General features: G+C 41.7%; 2 protein-coding genes across 2 annotated transcripts in view; one reads left to right on the forward strand and one right to left on the reverse strand.

The window, feature by feature from the left end:
* ca6 (carbonic anhydrase VI) overlaps nucleotides 1–12,542 on the forward strand; it is a 33,865-nt gene extending 21,323 nt beyond the window's left edge. Inside the window, 7 exon segments of the mRNA XM_046344756.1 lie at nucleotides 1,240–1,397; nucleotides 2,500–2,626; nucleotides 4,537–4,620; nucleotides 4,706–4,738; nucleotides 10,312–10,517; nucleotides 11,653–12,003; nucleotides 12,005–12,542. Of these exon segments, the coding sequence (XP_046200712.1) occupies nucleotides 1,240–1,397; nucleotides 2,500–2,626; nucleotides 4,537–4,620; nucleotides 4,706–4,738; nucleotides 10,312–10,517; nucleotides 11,653–12,003; nucleotides 12,005–12,067 (1,022 nt within the window). The 3' untranslated portion in view covers nucleotides 12,068–12,542.
* A 1,855-nt stretch (nucleotides 12,543–14,397) lies between these two features.
* The window catches only part of LOC124032387 (solute carrier family 2, facilitated glucose transporter member 5-like), a 38,193-nt gene continuing 26,579 nt past the window's right edge, over nucleotides 14,398–26,011 (reverse strand). Inside the window, exons 11-12 of the mRNA XM_046344757.1 lie at nucleotides 23,495–23,622; nucleotides 14,398–15,000 (exon numbers count right to left, since the gene is read on the reverse strand). Of these exons, the coding sequence (XP_046200713.1) occupies nucleotides 14,776–15,000; nucleotides 23,495–23,622 (353 nt within the window). The 3' untranslated portion in view covers nucleotides 14,398–14,775. The remainder of the gene's footprint in view (nucleotides 15,001–23,494; nucleotides 23,623–26,011) is intronic.

A 26,011-nucleotide genomic window follows, 5' to 3' on the forward strand; every position in this document is an offset into this window, starting at 1 on the left:
ACATTAACAACAGTATTACTGGTGCTCAGTTTCTGTTTTCACCTGTTGGGATGTTGTACAGGCCAGTCCCTGAACATATTGATGTTGTACAGGCCAGTCCCTGAACATATTGATGTTGTACAGGCCAGTCCCTGAACATATTGATGTTGTACAGGCCAGTCCCTGAACATATTGATGTTGTACAGGCCAGTCCCTGAACATATTAATGTTGTACAGGCCAGTCCATGAACATATTGTTGTTGTACAGGCCAGTCCCTGAACATATTGATGTTGTACAGGCCAGTCCATGAACATATTGTTGTTGTACAGGCCAGTCCCTGAACATATTGTTGTTGTACAGGCCAGTCCCTGAACATATTGTTGTTGTACAGGCCAGTCCATGAACATATTGTTGTTGTACAGGCCAGTCCCTGAACATATTGTTGTTGTACAGGCCAGTCCCTGAACATATTGTTGTTGTACAGGCCAGTCCCTGAACATATTGTTGTTGTACAGGCCAGTCCCTGAACATATTGTTGTTGTACAGGCCAGTCCCTGAACATATTGTTGTTGTACAGGCCAGTCCCTGAACATATTGTTGTTGTACAGGCCAGTCCCTGAACATATTGATGTTGTACAGGCCAGTCCCTGAACATATTGTTGTTGTACAGGCCAGTCCCTGAACATATTGTTGTTGTACAGGCCAGTCCATGAACATATTGTTGTTGTACAGGCCAGTCCCTGAACATATTGTTGTTGTACAGGCCAGTCCCTGAACATATTGATGTTGTACAGGCCAGTCCCTGAACATATTGATGTTGTACAGGCCAGTCCCTGAACATATTGTTGTTGTACAGGCCAGTCCCTGAACATATTGTTGTTGTACAGGCCAGTCCCTGAACATATTGTTGTTGTACAGGCCAGTCCCTGAACATATTGTTGTTGTACAGGCCAGTCCCTGAACATATTGATGTTGTACAGGCCAGTCCCTGAACATATTGATGTTGTACAGGCCAGTCCCTGAACATATTGTTGTTGTACAGGCCAGTCCCTGAACATATTGTTGTTGTACAGGCAAGTCCCTGAACATATTGTTGTTGTACAGGCCAGTCCCTGAACATATTGTTGTTGTACAGGCCAGTCCCTGAACATATTGTTGTTGTACAGGCCAGTCCCTGAACATATTGTTGTTGTACAGGCCAGTCCCTGAACATATTGTTGTTGTACAGGCCAGTCCCTGAACATATTGTTGTTGTACAGGCCAGTCCATGAACATATCCACCCTTGATGTGCGCTCCATGCTTCCTGAGAACTTGAACCATTTCTTCAGGTACCAAGGCTCCCTTACCACCCCTCCCTGTTACGAGAGCATCCTGTGGACAGTGTTCGACACACCCATCACCCTCTCTCACAACCAGGTACTATACCCATCACCCTCTCTCACAACCAGGTACTTTACCCATCACCCTCTCTCACAACCAGGTACTATACCCATCACCCTCCCTCACAACCAGGTACTATACCCATCACCCTCTCTCACAACCAGGTACTTTACCCATCACCCTCTCTCACAACCAGGTAACCCTGCTCTCTCTCTCTCACAAACCATCTGATTTGTAAAATTAACTTTTCAATTCTCCACATCAATTTTCTTTGAAATTTTACTCAACTTTTTTGTTGTTGAAATTTGTACCTATAGCCGTGAATGAAAAGGAGATCAAACAGCCCTGTGATTGATTGATTTATTGATTACTTGATTGGTTAGTTCATTGATTGCTCTCCCTGCTGTCTCACAAAACTGCTGATGTGTAAATTAAACCTTAACATTTTTCAACAATGGACGTGAACTCTTACACTCTGCTCCTAGCCTCCCTAAAGAGCAGATGAAACAGCCCTGTGAAAGATTTACTGATTCATCCGTTTATTCATTCATCCTTTTATTGATTGATTGATTCATTCATTATTGAATTAATTGAGTCATTTATTCATTATTGAATTAATTGATTAATTGATTCATTATTGAATTAATTGACTCATTGATTCATAATTTAATTAATTGACTCATTGCTTCATTATTTAATTAATTGACTCATTGATTCATTATTTAATTAATATATTCATTGATTCATTATTGAATTAATTGACTCATTGATTCATAATTGAATTAATTGACTCATTGATTCATTATTGAATTAATTGACTCATTGATTCATTATTGAATTAATATATTAATTGATTCATTATTGAGTTAATTGACTCATTGATTCAGAATTGAATTAATTGACTCATTGATTCATTATTGAATTAATTGATTCATTGATTCATTGTTGAATTAATTGACTAATTGATTCATTATTGAATTCATTGATTGATTGATTCATTATTGAATTCATTGAGTCATTGATTCATTATTGAAGTAATTGATTAATTGATTCATTATTAAATTAATTGACTCATTGATTCAGTATTGAATTCATTGACTCATAAACTCTCTTTCCTATCCTCTACCCCCACATCCAGATCAGAAAGTTGGAAAGTACTCTGATGGACATGGACAATAAGACTCTGTGGAATGATTACCGCATGGCCCAGCCGCTCAATGATCGCGTGGTCGAGTCCTCCTTCCTGCCTCGCCTGGGGAAAGGCAGTACGTGGACAGAACCTACTCTTAGGGAATTAAGAAGATAAACTAAACAGGAAAATATGATTATGTTTCTATGTAGATATAGGTCCTGCTGTATATGATAGGGAATGGATCAATTCGTTGTCCTAATATGGCTGTAGCCTCCGTTTGAAAAAGGTAGCACTGTATCTACAGATGTAGGATCTTAATTTGAGCCAGTTTTCTACAACAGGAGAATTATCCTGCAGCAACAGGATATGTGAATTATTATGGTGATTATTATAATTAATTAACATTTTTATAGGGTTTGATACATTTTTTGTTAGGGAAAACCTTTCCAATTGGAAATTACAAACTTTAGAAGTCTTTAAAAAGATTTAATGCACTACAAGTTTGAATTTCCTCAGCAACAAAAGAGTGATCAAATTGAGATCCTACATCTGTATACGGGCCCTGGTGTGTGTATGTTAGGGAATGGATAGTCTTGTGTTGCCAGACAGTTATTGTGCCTTTGCTCTTCTTACAATCTTTCTGTTTTCCCGAGTAACCCTTGGGACATGAAATGACTGAGATCAATGTTAAGGAATGGATCAATTTAACAGGCAAATAGATACAGATAAGATATATCTCATATTGATGCTCAACATATGTCTTTAATATAGTGGATTTCTAAGATGATGCTCATCTCACAGTATGTTTTAAGATGATTTATGGTGCTCTACATATGGAACCCATCTGAGAGGAATCAGCCTCAAGGCCTTTCCCTGACCATGTTCACTTCCTCTTTCTCTCTATATCTGTCTCTCGCCCCTCTCTCTATCTCTATTTCTTTCTCTCTCTCTCTCCCTATCTCTCTTTCTTTCTCTCTTTCCCTCTCTTTCTTTCTCTCTCTTTATCTCTCTTTCTTTCCCTCTCTCCCTCACTTTCACTCTCTCACTCTCTCTTTCTCTCTTTATCTCTTTCTTTCCCTCTCTCCCTCTCTCACTCTCTCTCACTCTCTCTCACTCTCTCTTTCACTCTCTCTTTCTCTCTCTCACTCTCTCTTTATCTCTCTTTCTTTCCCACTCTCCCTCTCTCTCTCTCTCTCTCTCTCTCACTCTCTCTTTCCCTCTCTTTCTCTCTCTTTCTCTCTTTCTCTCTCTTTCTTTCCCTCTCTCCCACTCTCTCTCACTCTCTCTTTCCCTCTCTTTCTTTCTCTCTCTTTCTTTCTCTCTCTTTATCTCTCTTTCTTTCCCTCTCTCCCTCACTTTCACTCTCTCACTCTCTCTTTCTCTCTTTATCTCTTTCTTTCCCCCTCTCCCTCTCTCACTCTCTCTCACTCTCTCTCACTCTCTCTTTCACTCTCTCTTTCTCTCTCTCACTCTCTCTTTATCTCTCTTTCTTTCCCTCTCTCCCTCTCTCTCTCTCTCACTCTCTCTCACTCTCTCTTTCCCTCTCTTTCTTTCTCTCTCATTCTCTCTTTATCTCTCTTTCTTTCCCTCTCTCCCTCTCTCTCTCTCTCTCTCTCACTCTCTCTCACTCTCTCTTTCCCTCTCTTTCTTTCTCTCTCTTTCTCTCTTTCTCTCTCTTTCTTTCCCTCTCTCCCACTCTCTCTCACTCTCTCTTTCCCTCTCTCTCTTTCCCTCTCTTTCTTTCTCTCTCTTTCTCTCTTTCTCTCTCTTTCTTTCCCTCTCTCCCACTCTCTCTCACTCTCTCTCTTTCCCTCTCTTTCACTCTCTCTTTCACTCTCTCTTTCTCTCTCTCACTCTCTCTCACTCTCTCTCACTCTCTCTTTCACTCTCTCTTTCTCTCTCTCACTCTCTCTTTATTTCCCTCTCTCCCTCTCTCTCTCTCTCACTCTCTCTTTCTCTCTATATCTCTTTCTTTCCCTCTCCCTCTCTTTCTTTATCTCTTTCTTACTCTCTCTCTCACTCTCTCTCTCTTTCTCCACTCAGCGTTCTGTCGCCAAGATGAAATCGAATCAAAGCTTCTGAAGATCGAGGGTCTGATTACTTCTCTTGGAAAACACATACATTCAAGTGAGATATATCTTTATTGACATTTAAAAGTATAACAATGAGTGAAGGTTTTATGTGAACTGACTCTGTGTTTTTGTTAATGTAGGTGAAATTGGGGATGCAAGGCCTTCCAAACAAGGTGAGTACTGTAGTTAGGTATTGGAGTACATCGTACTCTATGAGGTTGCTCTTATATGTTACGTGTAATAACACCAACGTATTACAATGTTATTACAATGTTATTACAATGTTATTACAATCAGGGGTTGGAACCAACATTATTTTCCAATCGTTTTGTTCTGAACAGAAACACTATTTTTTATGGTTTCACTCCACTTTTCCGACCAAAAAAATAAAGTTCTGAATTGGTTCAAACCCCAAAAAAGTACTGGTTTATTGCTTTCCTTTCTGTTCGTTTTATTTTTTTAAACCTGTTAAATCAACAGTATTTTACATTTAGCTTATTAAACTACTTCACCAATCAGTGACAGAACAGCTATTTCCATGTTAAAATATTAGGGGGGGGGGTGGTTCATTTTCTCTATTGTTTTTGATGGTAGGCTACTCTGGTAGGACTAAATTAGGATCAAATAGCCACGGTAACCAACTTGACCACTGTCTGTAACTGTAACTTAAAGCGGGTACAGCCTCATGGTTCACAGTAAACGCTTGCTGAATGTTGCACATCATTTTCACAACATTTAAGTTTGCGCTCAGCAGACCTGAAATTTGCTCAGTACCAAAAAATAGGGAAATTTGGTTACAATAGTAGTCACAATAGTAGTTACAATAGTAGTCACAATAGTAGTTACAATAGTAGTTACAATAGTAGTCACAATAGTAGTTACAATAGTAGTCACAATAGTAGTTACAATAGTAGTCACAATAGTAGTTACAATAGTAGTTACAATAGTAGTTACAATAGTAGTTACAATAGTAGTTACAATAGTAGTCACAATAGTAGTTACAATAGTAGTCACAATAGTAGTTACAATAGTAGTTACAATAGTAGTTACAATAGTAGTTACAATAGTAGTCACAATAGTAGTTACAATAGTAGTCACAATAGTAGTTACAATAGTAGTCACACTAGTAGTTACAATAGTAGTTACAATAGTAGTCACAATAGTAGTTACAATAGTAGTTACAATAGTAGTTACAATAGTAGTTACAATAGTAGTCACACTAGTAAATACAATAGTAGTCACAATAGTAGTTACAATAGTAGTCACAATAGTAGTTACAATAGTAATCACAATAGTAGTTACAATAGTAGTCACAATAGTAGTTACAATAGTAGTCACAATAGTAGTTACAATAGTAGTTACAATAGTAGTCACAATAGTAGTCACAATAGTAGTTACAATAGTAGTTACAATAGTAGTCACAATAGTAGTCACAATAGTAGTTACAATAGTAGTTACAATAGTAGTTACAATAGTAGTTACAATAGTAGTTACAATAGTAGTTACAATAGTAGTCACAATAGTAGTTACAATAGTAGTCACAATAGTAGTTACAATAGTAGTCACACTAGTAGTTACAATAGTAGTTACAATAGTAGTCACAATAGTAGTTACAATAGTAGTCACAATAGTAGTTACAATAGTAGTTACAATAGTAGTTACAATAGTAGTTACAATAGTAGTCACACTAGTAAATACAATAGTAGTCACAATAGTAGTTACAATAGTAGTTACAATAGTAGTCACAATAGTAGTTACAATAGTAGTTACAATAGTAGTTACAATAGTAGTCACAATAGTAGTTACAATAGTAGTCACAATAGTAGTTACAATAGTAGTCACACTAGTAGTTACAATAGTAGTTACAATAGTAGTCACAATAGTAGTTACAATAGTAGTTACAATAGTAGTTACAATAGTAGTTACAATAGTAGTCACACTAGTAAATACAATAGTAGTCACAATAGTAGTTACAATAGTAGTTACAATAGTAGTCACAATAGTAGTTACAATAGTAGTCACAATAGTAGTTACAATAGTAGTCACACTAGTAGTTACAATAGTAGTTACAATAGTAGTCACAATAGTAGTTACAATAGTAGTTACAATGGTAGTTACAATAGTAGTTACAATAGTAGTTACAATAGTAGTCACACTAGTAAATACAATAGTAGTCACAATAGTAGTTACAATAGTAGTTACAATAGTAGTCACAATAGTAGTTACAATAGTAGTCACAATAGTAGTCACAATAGTAGTTACAATAGTAGTCACAATAGTAGTTACAATAGTAGTCACAATAGTAGTCACAATAGTAGTTACAATAGTAGTCACAATAGTAGTTACAATAGTAGTCACAATAGTAGTTACAATAGTAGTCACAATAGTAGTTACAATAGTAGTCACAATAGTAGTCACAATAGTAGTTACAATAGTAGTTACAATAGTAGTCACAATAGTAGTCACAATAGTATTTACAATAGTAGTCACAATAGTAGTTACAATAGTAGTCACACTAGTAGTTACAATAGTAGTCACACTAGTAAATACAATAGTATTTACAATAGTAGTTACAATAGTAGTCACACTAGTAGTTACAATAGTAGTTACAATAGTAGTCACAATAGTAGTTACAATAGTAGTTACAATAGTAGTCACACTAGTAGTTACAATAGTAGTCACACTAGTAAATACAATAGTATTTACAATAGTAGTTACAATAGTAGTCACAATAGTAAATACAATAGTAGTTACAATAGTAGTCACAATAGTAGTCACAATAGTAGTCACAATAGTAAATACAATAGTAGTTACAATAGTAGTCACAATAGTAAATACAATAGTAGTTACAATAGTAGTCACAATAGTAGTCACACTAGTAGTCACAATAGTAGTCACAATAGTAAATACAATAGTAGTCACAATAGTAAATACAATAGTAGTCACAATAGTAAATACAATAGTAGTTACAATAGTAGTTACAATAGTAGTCACAATAGTAAATACAATAGTAGTTACAATAGTAGTCACAATAGTAGTTACAATAGTAGTCACACTAGTAGTTACAATAGTAGTCACACTAGTAAATACAATAGTAGTTACAATAGTAGTTACAATAGTAGTCACAATAGTAAATACAATAGTAGTTACAATAGTAGTCACAATAGTAGTCACAATAGTAGTCACAATAGTAAATACAATAGTAGTTACAATAGTAGTCACAATAGTAAATACAATAGTAGTTACAATAGTAGTCACAATAGTAAATACAATAGTAGTTACAATAGTAAATACAATAGTAGTCACAATAGTAAATACAATAGTAGTCACAATAGTAAATACAATAGTAGTCACACTAGTATTCACACTAGTAAATACAATAGTAGTTAAAAATAGTAGTTACAATAGTAGTTACAATAGTAGTCACACTAGTATTCACACTAGTAGTTACAATAGTAGTTACAATAGTAGTTACAATAGTAGTCACAATAGTAAATACAATAGTAGTTACAATAGTAGTCACAATAGTAGTCACAATAGTAGTCACAATAGTAGTCACAATAGTAGTCACACTAGTATTCACACTAGTAGTTACAATAGTAGTTACAATAGTAGTTACAATAGTAGTTACAATAGTAGTCACAATAGTAGTCACAATAGTAAATACAATAGTAGTTACAATAGTAGTTACAATAGTAGTCACACTAGTAGTCACAATAGTAGTCACAATAGTAAATACAATAGTAGTCACAATAGTAAATACAATAGTAGTCACAATAGTAAATACAATAGTAGTCACAATAGTAAATACAATAGTAGTTACAATAGTAAATACAATAGTAGTCACACTAGTAGTCACAATAGTAGTCACAATATTAAATACAATAGTAGTCACAATAGTAAATACAATAGTAGTCACAATAGTAAATACAGTAGTAGTCACAATAGTAAATACAATAGTAGTCACAATAGTAAATACAATAGTAGTCACAATAGTAAATACAATAGTAGTTACAATAGTAGTCACACTAGTAGTTACAATAGTAGTCACACTAGTAAATACAATAGTAGTTACAATAGTAGTTACAATAGTAGTCACAATAGTAAATACAATAGTAGTTACAATAGTAGTCACAATAGTAGTCACAATAGTAGTCACAATAGTAAATACAATAGTAGTTACAATAGTAGTCACAATAGTAAATACAATAGTAGTTACAATAGTAGTCACAATAGTAGTCACAATAGTAGTCACAATAGTAAATACAATAGTAGTTACAATAGTAGTCACACTAGTAAATACAATAGTAGTTACAATAGTAGTTACAATAGTAGTCACAATAGTAAATACAATAGTAGTTACAATAGTAGTCACAATAGTAAATACAATAGTAGTTACAATAGTAAATACAATAGTAGTCACAATAGTAAATACAATAGTAGTCACAATAGTAAATACAATAGTAGTCACACTAGTATTCACACTAGTAAATACAATAGTAGTTAAAAATAGTAGTTACAATAGTAGTTACAATAGTAGTCACACTAGTATTCACACTAGTAGTTACAATAGTAGTTACAATAGTAGTTACAATAGTAGTCACAATAGTAAATACAATAGTAGTTACAATAGTAGTCACAATAGTAGTCACAATAGTAGTCACAATAGTAGTCACACTAGTATTCACACTAGTAGTTACAATAGTAGTTACAATAGTAGTTACAATAGTAGTTACAATAGTAGTCACAATAGTAGTCACAATAGTAAATACAATAGTAGTTACAATAGTAGTTACAATAGTAGTCACACTAGTAGTCACAATAGTAGTCACAATAGTAAATACAATAGTAGTCACAATAGTAAATACAATAGTAGTTACAATAGTAGTCACAATAGTAAATACAATAGTAGTTACAATAGTAAATACAATAGTAGTCACAATAGTAAATACAATAGTAGTCACAATAGTGGTCACACTAGTATTCACACTAGTAAATACAATAGTAGTTAAAAATAGTAGTTACAATAGTAGTCACACTAGTATTCACACTAGTAGTTACAATAGTAGTTACAATAGTAGTTACAATAGTAGTCACAATAGTAAATACAATAGTAGTTACAATAGTAGTCACAATAGTAAATACAATAGTAGTTACAATACTAAATACAATAGTAATTACAATAGTAGTTACAATAGTAGTCACAATAGTAAATACAATAGTAGTTACAATAGTAAATACAATAGTAGTTACAATAGTAAATACAATAGTAATTACAATAGTAGTCACACTAGTAGTCACAATAGTAGTCACAATAGTAAATACAATAGTAGTCACAATAGTAAATACAATAGTAGTCACAATAGTAAATACAATAGTAGTTACAATAGTAGTCACAATAGTAAATACAATAGTAATTACAATAGTAGTTACAATAGTAGTCACAATAGTAGTTAGAACACAACTACAGGTATATTTAATGTATAGTGGAACATTTTACACGAAGTTGCTCTTTTATGATCTATTTAGAGTAATTATATTTACAGTACTTCGCTTTAGAGTACTTATATTTATACTATTTCTATGTGGAGACCTTCTATTTACAGTACTTATATTTAGGGGACTTATATTTAGGGTACTTATATTTAGGGTACTTATATTTAGAGAGTTTTTGTGTGATGCAGTAGATATGTATCATTCCTTCTTCTGTGTCAGATGTTAACCGTATCACTCCTGTCCCCCATAGAGCCCCGAGTGATGTCTCCCCTGGTGCTCCACTTCCCAGAGAGGAACACCGAGAGCTATGCCCGGGCCCACCTGGCTCACTCCATGGACCTGGACTCCCTCACCGCCTGCATGCACCTGAAGACGCGCCCTGGAGAGATACACACTGTCCTGTCATACTCCAGCCAGGGCAACGACAACGAACTGATGATCACCATGGGATATGAGGTGAGTGGGAGTTATGGAGGGAGTCAGTGTGGGAGGTGAGGGGAGGGAGTTATGGAGGGAGGGGAGGGAGTCAGGGAGGGAGGGGAGTCAGGGAGGGAGTCATGGAGGGAGGGGAGGGAGTCAGGGAGGGAGGGGAGTCAGGGAGGGAGTCAGTGTGGGAGGTGAGGGGAGGGAGTTATGGAGGGAGTCAGGGAGGGAGGGGAGTCAGGGAGGGAGTCATGGAGGGAGGGGAGGGAGTCAGGGAAGGAGGGGAGGGAGTCAGGGAAGGAGGGGAGGGAGTCAGGGAGGGAGTCAGGGAGGGAGGGGAGGGATTCAGGGAGGGAGTCAGGGAGGGAGGGGATGGAGTCAGTGTGGGATGCGAGGGGATGGAGTTATGGAGAAAGGGGAGGGAGTCATGGAGGGAGTCAGTGTGGGAGGTGAGGGGAGGGAGTTATGGAGGGAGTCAGGGAGGGAGGGGAGTCAGGGAGGGAGTCATGGAGGGAGGGGAGGGAGTCAGGGAAGGAGGGAGGGAGTCAGGGAAGGAGTCAGTGTGGGAGGTGAGGGGAGGGAGTTATGGAGGGAGTCAGGGAGGGAGGGGAGTCAGGGAGGGAGTCAGGGAGGGAGTCAGGGAGGGAGGGGAGGGATTCAGGGAGGGAGTCAGTGTGGGAGGTGAGGGGAGGGAGTTATGGAGGGAGTCAGGGAGGGAGGGGAGTCAGGGAGGGAGTCATGGAGGGAGGGGAGGGAGTCAGGGAAGGAGGGGAGGGAGTCAGGGAAGGAGGGGAGGGAGTCAGGGAGGGAGTCAGGGAGGGAGGGGAGGGATTCAGGGAGGGAGTCAGGGAGGGAGGGGATGGAGTCAGTGTGGGATGCGAGGGGAGGGAGTTATGGAAGGAGGGGGGAGTCATGGAGGGAGTCAGTGTGGGAGGCGAGTGGAGGGAGTTATGGAAGGAGGGGAGGGAGGGAGTCAGGGAGGGAGGGGAGTCAGGGAGGGAGTCATGGAGGGAGTCAGTGTGGGAGGCGAGTGGAGGGAGTTATGGAGGGAGGGGAGGGAGTCAGGGAGGGAGTCAGGGAGAGAGGGAGGGAGTCGGGTGGAGTAAGCGAGGGAGGGATGGAAAAGTCATCAGCAGTCATATTTCTATTTTTCATGTGATCCATCCAGGTGGGTCTGTGGATCGGCAACGAGTTTGTCAACCTGCCCCACAACTTCCACTCCCGTGACTGGGTCAACTACTGTGTCACCTGGTCGTCCCACTCCGGGGGGGCTGAGCTGTGGATCAACGGGCTGGTGGGGGAGGAGCAGTACCTCCGGAGGAGATACACAGTCAGCCCAGCAGGGGTCTTCATCCTGGGGAAGGACCAGGACGGCTTCCTAGGGATCTCTGACACGGACGCCTTCGTGGGTCAGATGACGGATGTCAACGTGTGGGACTACGTTTTGAACTCGGCTGAGATCCGGGAGCAGATGTCCTGTGAGAACACCACTTCTCCCAGGGGGAATGTGCTCAGCTGGGGGGGTCACTCCTATGAGTCTCTATGGAGGGGTGCAGCTGGAGACAGACTACAGGTGTCCCTGAGGTGAGGGGACAGCTGAAGCACAGGGAAGCCTGGGTGGTGTTCAGTAGGGCACAACGTAACAAAACATTTTGCAACGGAAATAAAATGTTTTTTTTTAAATCATAGTTCTTATTGGACAAGTTCAGGAAGTGCAGAACCACCGTGTTCCGTGCCATTTCAAAACGTTTTGTCTCTACTGAACATGACCCTGTTTCTCACAGAGCAGAGGATTCCCACTATCAACACAATGTAGTTCTGTTTGGTATGTTATTAAGTCCAGTCAATATATCAAATGTATCCTTTACTGCTGATGCCTATTGGGTGTGAAGGATAAGTCATCTGTTTGAGACATGGGTATCAGGTTTAGTAATGACAATGTTTATTGTTTATTAAGTGAAGTAAAGCACAGAAGATGTCTGAACGTCCGTGTGGGCTCGGAGCATCAGCCATCTATCGTAATTCATATCTGTTTCCTCAATAAAGTTCTATATTAAAGCATCTTGTATGTCTATTTCATCCACTATAACAGCCTTGCATTGTTAGACAGGCTGAAGAGCCAGTGAACTATAAAACAGACACAGACATATCACAGACACAAAACATTTAAAGGCCCAGTACAGTCAAACTTCTGTTTTACTCCCTGTGGTCTGTATCATATTGTACAACAGCTGATGAAACACTGTGTTTCTTGATTTGAATTTTTATTTTTTTAATTAAAAAAAAATTATCAGTGTTTTTCCCTGATAGTTACTGGATGAAAATATAATCTTTACAGTACCTTCTAATCAGCTTGTTTGCATATGGGCGTGAGTTTCGGCTTGCCTGGTGATGTCACCAGGCGGTAAATTGGTTAATAGACCAATAATAAAGCGAGTTCCAAACCTGTCTGCCAATAACAGCTAGTTTTAATCCCCCCCCCCCCCGCTCAGACCCCTCCCAGACAATCTTAGCAAAATTCTTCCTTGAGAAATAGATTTTTTTTGTTGCTAAAAAGCAATACAGTAAGCTACGTACAGGGGAAGGGGTGTTTTCAGGTGTTTTTGCCCGCGCTACAGACTATCGGTCTGCTAACTAAGGATTAATAAAGGACCCAGTGCACTACTTTATAGTCTTAGAGGTGTGTTTCCTGTCCGATTCCGCGTTTGGTTAATTATGTTTGTCCCCCATGAGATACCGTAGGAAGCCTATTTCACTTCCTCAAAATCTTCAGAGTGAAACTAAGATAACTGGACTGTGACTTCTTGGTGTAATCTGTATTTATTAAATGATGCAGATGTTATTATGTCAATACCAAATCATTTCTGGGTAACAGGCCAACGTGGCATTGATTTGAGTCAGACAGTTATTCCACTGTCAAAATTGACTACAAAGTGTAAACAGGATCATTTTGGTCATAGAGTCAGTCTCGTCTAAAATGGAGTTTGGAACATCTGTGCATCACAATAGTGAACATTAAGGTTTGGAACATCTGTGCATCACAATAGTGAACATTAAGGTTTGGAACATCTGTGCATCACAATAGTGAACATTAAGGTTTGGAACATCTGTGCATCACAATAGTGAACATTAAGGTTTGGAACATCTGTGCATCACAATAGTGAACATTAAAGTTTGGAACATCTGTGCATCACAATAGCGAACATTAAGGTTTGGAACATCTGTGCATCACAATAGTGAACATTAAGGTTTGGAACATCTGTGCATCACAATAGTGAACATTAAGGTTTGGAACATCTGTGCATCACAATAGTGAACATTAAGGTTTGGGTTTTTGATTTGACAATGTCCATTTACCCACTAACAAAATTGCGCAACTAAAAGATCCTCGGCAAAACTTAAAAACGTATTACAGATTTCTTGTTTTAGTTGCGCAATTTTACATCTAACGAGGGTGTTTGGTACAGTATTTCTCAAGTAAAACAAATGTGTGACATGTTTTCTTATGTAAACAAAGTTCAGAGCTGCTGGGCAGGTCTGTGTCGCTGTCTCTGCTATTGGATAGAGAGAAATCACCGCAGCTGTTCACCACATGTTAGTGGGTAAATGGACATTGTCAAATCAAAACCCAAACCTTAATGTTCACTATTGTGATGCACAGATGTTCCAAACCTTAATGTTCACTATTGTGATGCACAGATGTTCCAAACTTTAATGTTTACATACCCTACATTACTCATCTCATATGTATATACTGTACTCGGTACCATCTACTGCATCTTGCCTATGCCGTTCTGTACCATCACTCATTCATATATCTTTATGTACATATTCTTTATCCCTTTACACTTGTGTGTATAAGGTAGTTGTTGTGGAATTATTAGGTTAGATTACTCGTTGGTTATTACTGCATTGTCGGAACTAGAAGCACAAGCATTTCGCTACGCTCGCATTAACATCTGCTAACCATGTGAATGTGACAAATAAAATTTGATTTGAACTCCATTTTAGACGAGACTGACTTTATGACCAAAATTATCCTGTTTACACTTTGAAGTCAACTTTGACACAGGCCACTTTCAAAGGGATTAATTGCTGTTTCTGTTGCCCAGAAATGATTTGGTATTGACATAACAACATCTGCATTGGGCGTATAATTTAATAAATACTAATTACACCAAGTGGTTCCAGTCCAGTCTGTCAACCTTCAAATAGAACAACCAGTTTTTTTTGTTCTTCTCCTTTCTTCTCTCAAACAGAGTCCTTAAATAAACGGCCTCAATCCTCCTCCTTAGAAGGCAGTGACCTTGAATGCGTCGCCTTCCTTGCCGTCTCCGGTCTCCGGTTTCAACGGAGCATTTCCCACCTGTATCTCCACCTGGTTCCTGTCAGCGAACATCTGACTGATCTCCAGGAAGGTCTTGTTCTTGGTCTCCGGGACGATCAGCCAGATGTAGAACAGTGTCGCCAAGCAGATGAAGCAGAAGATGATGAAACTGTTGGAGCCCAGGCCACTCTGGAGGGCAGAGATAGATATGTAGAAACACAGATAGAAAGAGGAAGACATTCAGGTCACACACAACTTCTGGACATGACAGCGTATATACTCTACGGTACTGTACTGATGATGAAACTATTGGTGCTCGGGTCTCTCTGGAGACGGACATACAGAGGTAGAGACATAGAGGTAGAGGTAGAGAGATAGGTAGAGGTAGAGACATAGAGGTAGAGGTAGAGAGATAGGTAGAGGTAGAGACAGAGGTAGAGGTAGAGCGATAGGTAGAGGTAGAGACAGAGGTAGAAAGATAGGTAGAGGTAGAGACAGATGTAGAGAGATAGGTAGAGGTAGAGACAGAGGTAGAGGTAGAGAGATTGGTAGAGGTAGAGACAGAGGTAGAGGTAGAGCGATAGGTAGAGGTAGAGACAGAGGTAGAGAGATAGGTAGAGGTAGAGACAGAGGTAGAGGTAGAGCGATAGGTAGAGGTAGAGACAGAGGTAGAGGTAGAGCGATAGGTAGAGGTAGAGACAGAGGTAGAGGTAGAGAGATAGGTAGAGGTAGAGACAGAGGTAGAGAGATAGGTAGAGGTAGAGACAGAGGTAGAGGTAGAGAGATTGGTAGAGGTAGAGACAGAGGTAGAGGTAGAGAGATAGGTAGAGGTAGAGACAGAGGTAGAGGTAGAGAGATAGGTAGAGGTAGAGACAGAGGTAGAGGTAGAGAGATAGGTAGAGGTAGAGACATAGAGGTAGAGGTAGAGAGATAGGTAGAGGTAGAGACAGAGGTAGAGGTAGAGAGATAGGTAGAGGTAGAGACATAGAGGTAGAGGTAGAGAGATAGGTAGAGGTAGAGACAGAGGTAGAGGTAGAGCGATAGGTAGAGGTAGAGACAGAGGTAGAGGTAGAGAGATTGGTAGAGGTAGAGACAGAGGTAGAGGTAGAGAGATAGGTAGAGGTAGAGACAGAGGTAGAGATAGAGAGATAGGTAGAGGTAGAGACAGAGGTAGATGTAGAGAGATAGGTAGAGGTAGAGACAGAGGTAGAGGTAGAGAGATAGGTAGAGGTAGAGACAGAGGTAGAGGTAGAGCGATGGGTAGAGACAGAGGTAGAGGTAGAGAGATAGGTAGAGGTAGAGACAGAGGTAGAGGTAGAGACATAGAGGTAGAGGTAGAGACAGAGGTAGAGGTAGAGAGATAGGTAGAGGTAGAGACAGAGGTAGAGGTAGAGCGATGGGTAGAGACAGAGGTAGAGGTAGAGAGATAGGTAGAGGTAGAGACAGAGGTAGAGGTAGAGACAGAGGTAGAGGTAGAGACATAGAGGTAGAGGTAGAGACAGGGGTAGAGGTAGAGTGATGGGTAGAGACAGAGGTAGAGGTAGAGAGATAGGTAGAGGTAAAGAGATAAAGGTAGAGAGATAGGTAGGTAGAGGTAGAGGTAGAGAGATAGGTAGAGGTAAAGAGATAAAGGTAGAGAGATAGGTAGGTAGAGGTAGAGAGATAGGTAGAGGTAGAGGTAGAGAGATAGAGAGATAGGTAGGTAGAGGTAGAGAGATAGGTAGGTAGAGGTAGAGATGTGGGGAGATAGGTAGAGGTAGAGAGAGAGGTAGAGACATAGGTAGAGTTAGAGAGATAGGTGAAGGTAGAGACATAGATAAAGGGAGAGAGAGATAGGTAGGTAGAGGTAGAGAGATAGAGAGATAGGTAGGTAGAGGTAGAGAGATAGAGAGATAGGTAGGTAGAGGTAGAGAGATAGGTAGGTAGAGGTAGAGATGTGGTGAGATAGGTAGAGGTAGAGAGAGAGGTAGAGACATAGGTAGAGTTAGAGAGATAGGTGAAGGTAGAGACATAGATAAAGGGAGAGAGAGATAGGTAGAGGTAGAGAGAGATTGGTAGAGGTAGAGGTCGAAGTAGATATATAGAGGTAGAGGTCAAGAGATAGGAAGGTGGGTGGGTGGGTGTAAAGAGAGATAGGTAGGTAGGTAGGTGGGTGGGTGGGTGGGTGGGTGGGTGGGTGGGTGGGTGGGTGGGTGGGTGGGTGGGTGTGGGTGGGTGGGTGTAAAGAGAGATAGGTAGGTGGGTGGGTGGGTGTAAAGAGAGATAGGTAGGTGGGTGGGTGGGTGTAAAGAGAGATAGGTAGGTGGGTGGGTGGGTGGGTGTAAAGAGAGATAGGTAGGTGGGTGGGTGGGTGGGTGTAAAGAGAGATAGGTAGGTGGGTGGGTGGGTGGGTGTAAAGAGAGATAGGTAGGTGGGTGGGTGGGTGTAAAGAGAGATAGGTAGGTGGGTGGGTGGGTGTAAAGAGAGATAGGTAGGTGGGTGGGTGGGTGTAAAGATAGATAGGTAGGTGGGTGGGTGGGTGTAAAGAGAGATAGGTAGGTGGGTGGGTGGGTGGGTGTAAAGAGAGATAGGTAGGTGGGTGGGTGGGTGTAAAGAGAGATAGGTAGGTGGGTGGGTGGGTGGGTGGGTGTAAAGAGAGATAGGTAGGTGGGTGGGTGGGTGTAAAGAGAGATAGGTAGGTGGGTGGGTGGGTGTAAAGAGAGATAGGTAGGTGGGTGGGTGGGTGTAAAGAGAGATAGGTAGGTGGGTGGGTGGGTGGGTGTAAAGAGAGATAGGTAGGTAGGTGGGTGGGTGGGTGTAAAGAGAGATAGGTAGGTAGGTGGGTGGGTGTAAAGAGAGATGGGTGGGTGGGTGGGTGGGTGGGGTGGTGGGTGGTGGGTGGGTGGAGAGATGGGGTAGGTGGGTAAAGAGAGAGAGGTAGGTAGGTGGGTGGGTGGGTGTAAAGAGAGATAGGTATGGGTAGGGTGGGTGGGTGGGTGTAAAGAGAGATAGGTAGGTGGGTGGGTGGGTGTAAAGAGAGATAGGTAGGTGGGTGGGTGGGTGTAAAGAGAGATAGGTAGGTGGGTGGGTGGGTGGGTGTAAAGAGAGATAGGTAGGTGGGTGGGTGGGTGTAAAGAGAGATAGGTAGGTGGGTGGGTGGGTGTAAAGATAGATAGGTAGGTGGGTGGGTGGGTGGGTGTAAAGAGAGATAGGTAGGTGGGTGGGTGGGTGGGTGTAAAGAGAGATAGGTAGGTGGGTGGGTGGGTGTAAAGAGAGATAGGTAGGTGGGTGGGTGGGTGTAAAGAGAGATAGGTAGGTGGGTGGGTGGGTGTAAAGAGAGATAGGTAGGTGGGTGGGTGGGTGGGTGTAAAGAGAGATAGGTAGGTGGGTGGGTGGGTGGGTGTAAAGAGAGATAGGTAGGTGGGTGGGTGGGTGGGTGTAAAGAGAGATAGGTAGGTGGGTGGGTGGGTGTAAAGAGAGATAGGTAGGTGGGTGGGTGGGTGTAAAGAGAGATAGGTAGGTGGGTGGGTGGGTGTAAAGATAGATAGGTAGGTGGGTGGGTGGGTGTAAAGAGAGATAGGTAGGTGGGTGGGTGGGTGGGTGTAAAGAGAGATAGGTAGGTGGGTGGGTGGGTGTAAAGAGAGATAGGTAGGTGGGTGGGTGGGTGGGTGGGTGTGTAAAGAGAGATAGGTAGGTGGGTGGGTGGGTGTAAAGAGAGATAGGTAGGTGGGTGGGTGGGTGTAAAGAGAGATAGGTAGGTGGGTGGGTGGGTGTAAAGAGAGATAGGTAGGTGGGTGGGTGTAAAGAGAGATAGGTAGGTGGGTGGGTGGGTGGGTGGGTAAAGAGAGATAGGTAGGTAGGTGGGTGGGTGGGTGTAAAGAGAGATAGGTAGGTAGGTGGGTGGGTGTAAAGAGATGGGTGGGTGGGTGGGTGGGTGGGGTGGTGGGTGGGTGGGTGGGTGTAAAGAGAGATAGGTAGGTAGGTGGGTGGGTGGGTGTAAAGAGAGATAGGTAGGTGGGTGGGTGGGTGTAAAGAGAGATAGGTAGGTGGGTGGGTGGGTGGGTGGGTGGGTGGGTGTAAAGAGAGATAGGTAGGTGGGTGGGTGGGTGTAAAGAGAGATAGGTAGGTGGGTGGGTGGGTGTAAAGAGAGATAGGTAGGTGGGTGGGTGGGTGGGTGTAAAGAGAGATAGGTAGGTGGGTGGGTGGGTGGGTGTAAAGAGAGATAGGTAGGTGGGTGGGTGGGTGTAAAGAGAGATAGGTAGGTGGGTGGGTGGGTGGGTGTAAAGAGAGATAGGTAGGTGGGTGGGTGGGTGGGTGTAAAGAGAGATAGGTAGGTGGGTGGGTGGGTGTAAAGAGAGATAGGTAGGTGGGTGGGTGGGTGGGTGGGTGTAAAGAGAGATAGGTAGGTAGGTGGGTGGGTGGGTGTAAAGAGAGATAGGTTCCTGATGATGTTCACATCGTCAGGAGCATGAGGTTGACTTCCGTCGACGGGCTTTTGTATTGGGGGAGAGAAGGGCGTGTTTCATAGTTCTCAACCAATGTCTGTTCACTTGGGCGTGGCCACTGAGTGAGCATAGTTTACTTATGAAAACAATTCTCTCATTTAGAATCAAAAATTACATTGAATCTTTTCACAAATGGTTTCATATTTAAACATTTAAATTTCACAATAATTCCATGTTAATCTGTCGTCCTATCATCAGATATAAAGTCCCAGACACCAACTGATCTGACATCATATTCTTTAAGTACCAACGAACACTTTCAACTGGTTGGATTACAGAAATATTGTACCTTTCCCCAACCTTTTGATGTTACCATACTCTTTCTATGTTAACGAAGGGCTTTCCAAGAGTCCATTCTGTAGAGTGGAGAGAACAGGGTGAAAGGTATTTATGGGAGGTCATAAACCTCACCCAACAGGGCAACGTCATGACAACTGACTCTGAGTAAAGCCTGTGTGTCTATGTATTGTGGATGACTAAACACTATACACGTCAACTACTACAGAGTGTGAAATCACTGCAACACTTAGCTTAGCTTAGTGATGAGCTTTGAGGGCACTATGGTGTTGAACGCTGAGCTGTTGTTAAGGAATAGCATTCTCACATTGGTGCTCCTTTTGTCCAGGTGTGAAAGGGCAGTGTGGACTGCAATAGAGATTGCATCAACCGTGGATCTGTTGGGGCGGTATGCAAATTGGAGTGGGTCTAGGGTTTCTGGGATAATGGTGCTTTCAAAGCCTTTCATGGCTACAAATCAAATCAAAGTTTATTTGTCACGTGCGCTGAATACAACAGGTATAACTTACAGTGAAATGCTTACTTACAGGTTCTAGCCAATAGTGCAAAAAATGTATTACAGATGTGAGTGCTACGGGTTGGTAGTAATTAGGCAGGTTACCTTAGTGTTCTTGGGCACAGGGACTATGGTCGTCTGCTTGAAACATGTTGGTATTACAGACTCAGACAGGGAGAGGTTGAAAATGTCATTGAAGATAACGCATGCTCGGAGTACACGTCCTGGTAATCCATCTGGCCCTGCGGCCTTGTGAATGTTGACCTGTTTAAAGGTCTTACTCACATCGGCTGCAGAGAGCATGATCACACAGTCATCCGGAACAGCTGATGCTCTCATGCATGCCTCAGTGTGCTTGCCTCGAAGCGAGCATAGAAGTTATTTAGCTCATCTGGTAGGCTCGTGTCACTGGGCAGCTCTCGGCTGTGCTTCCCTTTGTAGTCTGTAACAGTTTGCAAGCCCTGCCACATCCGACGAGCGTCAGAGCCGGTGAACTATGATTCGATCTTAATCCTGTATTGACGCTTTGCTTGTTTGATGTTTCGCCAGAGGGCATAGCGGGATTTCTTATAAGCTTCCAGATTAGTGTCCTTGAAAGCGATAGCTCTATCCTTTAGCTCAGCGCCAATGTTGCCTGTAGTCCATGGCTTCTGGTTGGGGTATGTACGTACGGTCACTGTGGGGACGACGTCATCAATGCACTTATTGATGAAGCCAATGAGTGATGTGGTGTACTCATAGACAGAATCACTGGTGCTTCCTGCTTTAATTTTAGCTTGTAAGCAGGAATCAGGAGGATAGAATTATGGTCAGATTTACCAAATGTCTCTGTGTGTGGAGTAAAGGTGGTCTAGAGGTTTTTTCCCCCTCTGGTTGCACATTTAACATGCTGATAGAATTGAGGTAAAACTGATTTAAGTTTCCCTGCATTTAAGTCCCCGGCCACTAGGAGCGCCACCTCTGGATGAGCGTTTTCCTGTTTGCTAATGGCGGAATACAGCTCATTGAGTGTGGTTTCAGTGCCAGCATCGGTCTGTGGTGGTATGTAGACAGCTACGAAAAATACAGGCGAAAAATCTCTAGGTGGATAGCGTGGTCTACACCTTATCATGATATTCTCCACCTCAGGCGAGCAAAACCTTGAGACTTCCTTAGATATCGTTGTAGATAGCTGTTGTTTACAAATATACATAGACCGCCACCCCTTGTCTTTACCAGAGGCTGCTGTTCTATCCTGCCGATAGAGTGTATAACCCACCAGTTGTTGAATGTTATGAAAGTCGTCGTTCAGCCACGACGCGGTGAAACATAAGACTGTGACTCCTGTATGTATTGACATAACACACACACTATACACACACGCACACCCGGATAGTGTGTATTAATAGAGTAGTGGGCTGAGGGAACACACTTAATGTATTGTTAAATCTGTTGTAAAATGTATTTGAATGTTTAAAAATGGTATTATAATGTATATTACTGCCTTAATTTTAGCTGGACGCCAGGAAGAGACAGCAGCTACTGGGGATCCATAATAAATAGAAATACATACAAATACAAATGGTCCATAAACACTACCGAGACTCTTATGGATATATATATATATCCATATACACTGCTCAAAATACGCCCGCTTGCACACAGATAGCTTCTCTTTTTGGCACAGAAGATAGACTATTTTCCTCTACAATTTGTGCTTGGTTAGTCCCACTGAGGTATATACACTGCTCAAAAGAATAAAGGGAACACTTAAAGAACACAATGTAACTCCAAGTCAATCACACTTCTGTGAAATCAAACTGTCCACTTAGGAAGCAACACTGATTGACAGTAAATTTCACATGCTGTTGTGCAAATGGAATAGACAACAGGTGGAAATTATAGGCAATTAGCAAGACAACCCCAATAAAGGAGTGGTTCTGCAAGTGGTGACCACAGACCACTTCTCAGTTCCTATGCTTCCTGGCTGATGTTTTGGTTACTTTTGAATGCTGGCGGTGCTTTCACTCTAGTGGTAGCATGAGACGGATTCTACAACCCACACAAGTGGCTCAGGTAGTGCAGCTCATCCAGGATGGCACATCAATGCGAGCTGTGGAAAGAAGGTTTGCTGTGTCTGTCAGCGTAGTTTTCCAGAGCAGGAGACAGGCCAGTACATCAGGAGACGTGGAGGAGGCCGTAGGAGGGCAACAACCCAGCAGCAGGACCGCTACATTCACCTTTGTGCAAGGAGGAGCAGGAGGAGCACTGCCAGAGCCCTGCAAAATGACCTCCAGCAGGCCACAAATGTGCATGTGTCTGCTCAAATGGTCATAAATAGACTCCATGAGGGTGGTAAGAGGGCCCGACGTCCACAGGTGGGGGTTGTGCTTACAGCCCAACACCGTGAAGGACGTTTGGCATTTGCCAGAAAACACCAAGATTAGCAAATTCGCCACTGGCGCCCTGTGCTCTTCACAGATGAAAGCAGGTTCACACTGAGCACATGTGACAGAGTCTGGAGACGCCGTGGAGAACGTTCTGCTGCATGCAACATCCTCCAGCATGACCGGTTTGGCGGTGGGTCAGTCGTGGTGTGGGGTGGCAATTCTTTGGGGTGCCGCACAGCCCTCCGTGTGCTCGCCAGAGGTAGCCTGACTGCCATTAGGTACCGAAATGAGATCCTCAGACCCCCTGTGAGACCATATGCTGGTGCGGTTGGCCCTGGGTTCCTCCTAATGCAAGACAATGCTATACCTCATGTGGCTGGAGTGTGTCAGCAGTTCCTGCAAGAGGAAGGAATTGATGCTGTGGACTGGCTCGCCTGTTCCCGAGACCTGAATCCAATTGAGCACATCTGGGACATCATGCCTCGCTACATCCACCAACACCACGTTGCACCACAGACTGTCCAGGAGTTGGTGGATGCTTTAGTCCAGGTCTGGGAGGAGATCCCTCAGGAGACCATCCGCCACCTCATCAGGAGTATGCCCAGGCGTTGTAGGGAGGTCATACAGGCACGTGGAGGCCACACACACTACTGAGCCTCATTTTGACTTGTTTTAAGGATATTACATCAAAGTTGGATCAGCCTGTAGTGTGGGTTTCCACTTTAATTTTGAGTGTGACTCCAAATCCAGACCTCCATGGGTTGATTCATTTGATTTCCATTGATAATTTTTGTGTGATTTTGTTGTCAGCACATTCAACTATGTAAAGAAAAAAGTATTTAATAATATTATTTCATTCATTCAGATCTAGGATGTGTTATTTTAGAGTTCCCTTTATTTTTTTGAGCAGTGTATATACAATATATCCAGAATCTCTCTTTGTTGGCATCAACATGACTTGTTTTACTATGAAAAATATATCCAGAATCTCTCTTTGTTGACATCAAAATGGCGTCTTTCCGGCTTGGAGAACTGACCTCCATGAAGGGGAACACCAGCCCCACAGTGAAGTTGGACAGCCAGTGGATCGACCCTGCCACCATGAAGGCTGCTGGTCTGGACGACTGGCGGAACATCTCTGTGGTCACCACGTAGGGAATAGTACCTTGGGAGCAGAGGTCGGAGGTTAGACATCCACAATGTTGCAATGTTCCGGCTTAACACGTTTGTACGAAACAGAAACGTCAGTTTGGCATTGAGGAAGTACGTCACTGCCTTATCTGCTTCTTCATACCCCAAACACAAAATAGAGATTTCGGAGATTATTTTTAATGAGTGTATTTCTGAAGTGGCTAGTTTGCATCAACTACCTTCAATAAAACTAATGCAAAGGTTTCGCCCGCAAACTTTGGTTTCCAATCACGATGTTCTGGCATGTCTGCCTCGTGATTTGTAAAGAGGAAACAGACCATAGTCCCTGCTGTTGCCTAGGGTCAGGATTCCGAGACTAGTGACAGGTCTACGTTAGTGACAGGTCTACGTTGGAGACTAGTGACAGGTCTACGTTAGAGACTAGTAAGATGTCTGCGTTAGAGACTAGTGACAGGTCTACATTAGAGACTAGTGACAGGTCTATGTTAAAGACTAGTGACAGGTCTACGTTAGAGACTAGTGACAGGTCTTATGTTAGAGACTAGTGACAGGTCTACATTAGAGACTAGTGACATGTCTATGTTAGAGACTAGTGAGATGTCTATGTTAAAAACTAGTGACAGGTCTACATTAGAGACTAGTGACAGATCTACATTAGAGACTAGTGACAGCTCTATGTTAGAGACTAGTGACAGGTCTACATTAGAGACTAGTGACAGGTCTACATTAGAGACTAGTGACAGGTCTACATTAGAGACTAGTGACAGGTCTGTTAGAGACTAGTGACAGGTCTATGTTAGAGACTAGTGACAGGTCTGTTAGAGACTAGTGACAGGTCTATGTTAGACTAGTGACAGGTCTATGTTAGAGACTAGTGACATGTCTACATTAGAGACTAGTGACAGGTCTGTTAGAGACTAGTGACAGGTCTACGTTGGAGACTAGTGACAGGTCTACATTAGAGACTAGTGACAGGTCTACGTTGGAGACTAGTGACAGGTCTATGTTAGAGACTAGTGACAGGTCTACATTAGAGACTAGTGACATGTCTACATTAGAGACTAGTGACAGGTCTATGTTAGAGACTAGTGACAGGTCTACATTAGAGACTAGTGACAGATCTACGTTAGAGACTAGTGAGACGTCTACGTAAGACTAGTGACATGTCTATGTTAGAGACTAGTGAGATGTCTATGTTAGAAACTAGTGAGATGTCTACATTAGAGACATGCGACAGGTCTACATTAGAGACTAGTGAGATGTCTACGTTAGAGACTAGTGACATGTCTATGTTAGAGACTAGTGAGATGTCTACGTTAGAGACTAGTGACATGTCTATGTTAGAGACTAGTGAGATGTCTATGTTAGAGACTAGTGAGATGTCTATGTTAGAAACTAGTGAGATGTCTATGTTAGAGACTAGTGAGATGTCTATGTTAGAGACTAGTGAGATGTCTATGTTAGAAACTAGTGAGATGTCTATGTTAGAGACTAGTGAGATGTCTACTTTAGAGACTAGTGACATGTCTATGTTAGAGACTAGTGAGATGTCTATGTTAGAGACTAGTGAGATGTCTATGTTAGAAACTAGTGAGATGTCTATGTTAGAGACTAGTGAGATGTCTATGTTAGAAACTAGTGAGATGTCTATGTTAGAGACTAGTGAGATGTCTATGTTAGAGACTAGTGAGATGTCTATGTTAGAAACTAGTGAGATGTCTATGTTAGAGACTAGTGAGATGTCTACGTTAGAGACTAGTGACATGTCTATGTTAGAGACTAGTGAGATGTCTACGTTAGAGACTAGTGAGATGTCTATGTTAGAAACTAGTGATATGTCTATGTTAGAAACTAGTGAGATGTCTACATTAGAGACATGCGACAGGTCTACGCTAGAGACTAGTGACAGGTCTACATTAGACTAGGGACAGGTCTACATTAGAGACTAATGAGATGTCTACGTTAGAGACTAGTGAGATGTCTATGTTAGAGACTAGTGAGATGTCTATGTTAGAAACTAGTGAGATGTCTATGTTAGAGACTAGTGAGATGTCTACGTTAGAGACTAGTGACATGTCTATGTTAGAGACTAGTGAGATGTCTATGTTAGAGACTAGTGAGATGTCTATGTTAGAGACTAGTGAGATGTCTATGTTAGAAACTAGTGAGATGTCTATGTTAGAGACTAGTGAGATGTCTACGTTAGAGACTAGTGACATGTCTATGTTAGAGACTAGTGAGATGTCTACGTTAGAGACTAGTGAGATGTCTATGTTAGAAACTAGTGATATGTCTATGTTAGAAACTAGTGAGATGTCTACATTAGAGACATGCGACAGGTCTACGCTAGAGACTAGTGACAGGTCTACATTAGACTAGGGACAGGTCTACATTAGAGACTA

This window comes from Oncorhynchus gorbuscha, linkage group LG03 (assembly GCF_021184085.1).
Source record: "Oncorhynchus gorbuscha isolate QuinsamMale2020 ecotype Even-year linkage group LG03, OgorEven_v1.0, whole genome shotgun sequence".
NCBI lineage: Eukaryota > Metazoa > Chordata > Actinopteri > Salmoniformes > Salmonidae > Oncorhynchus > Oncorhynchus gorbuscha.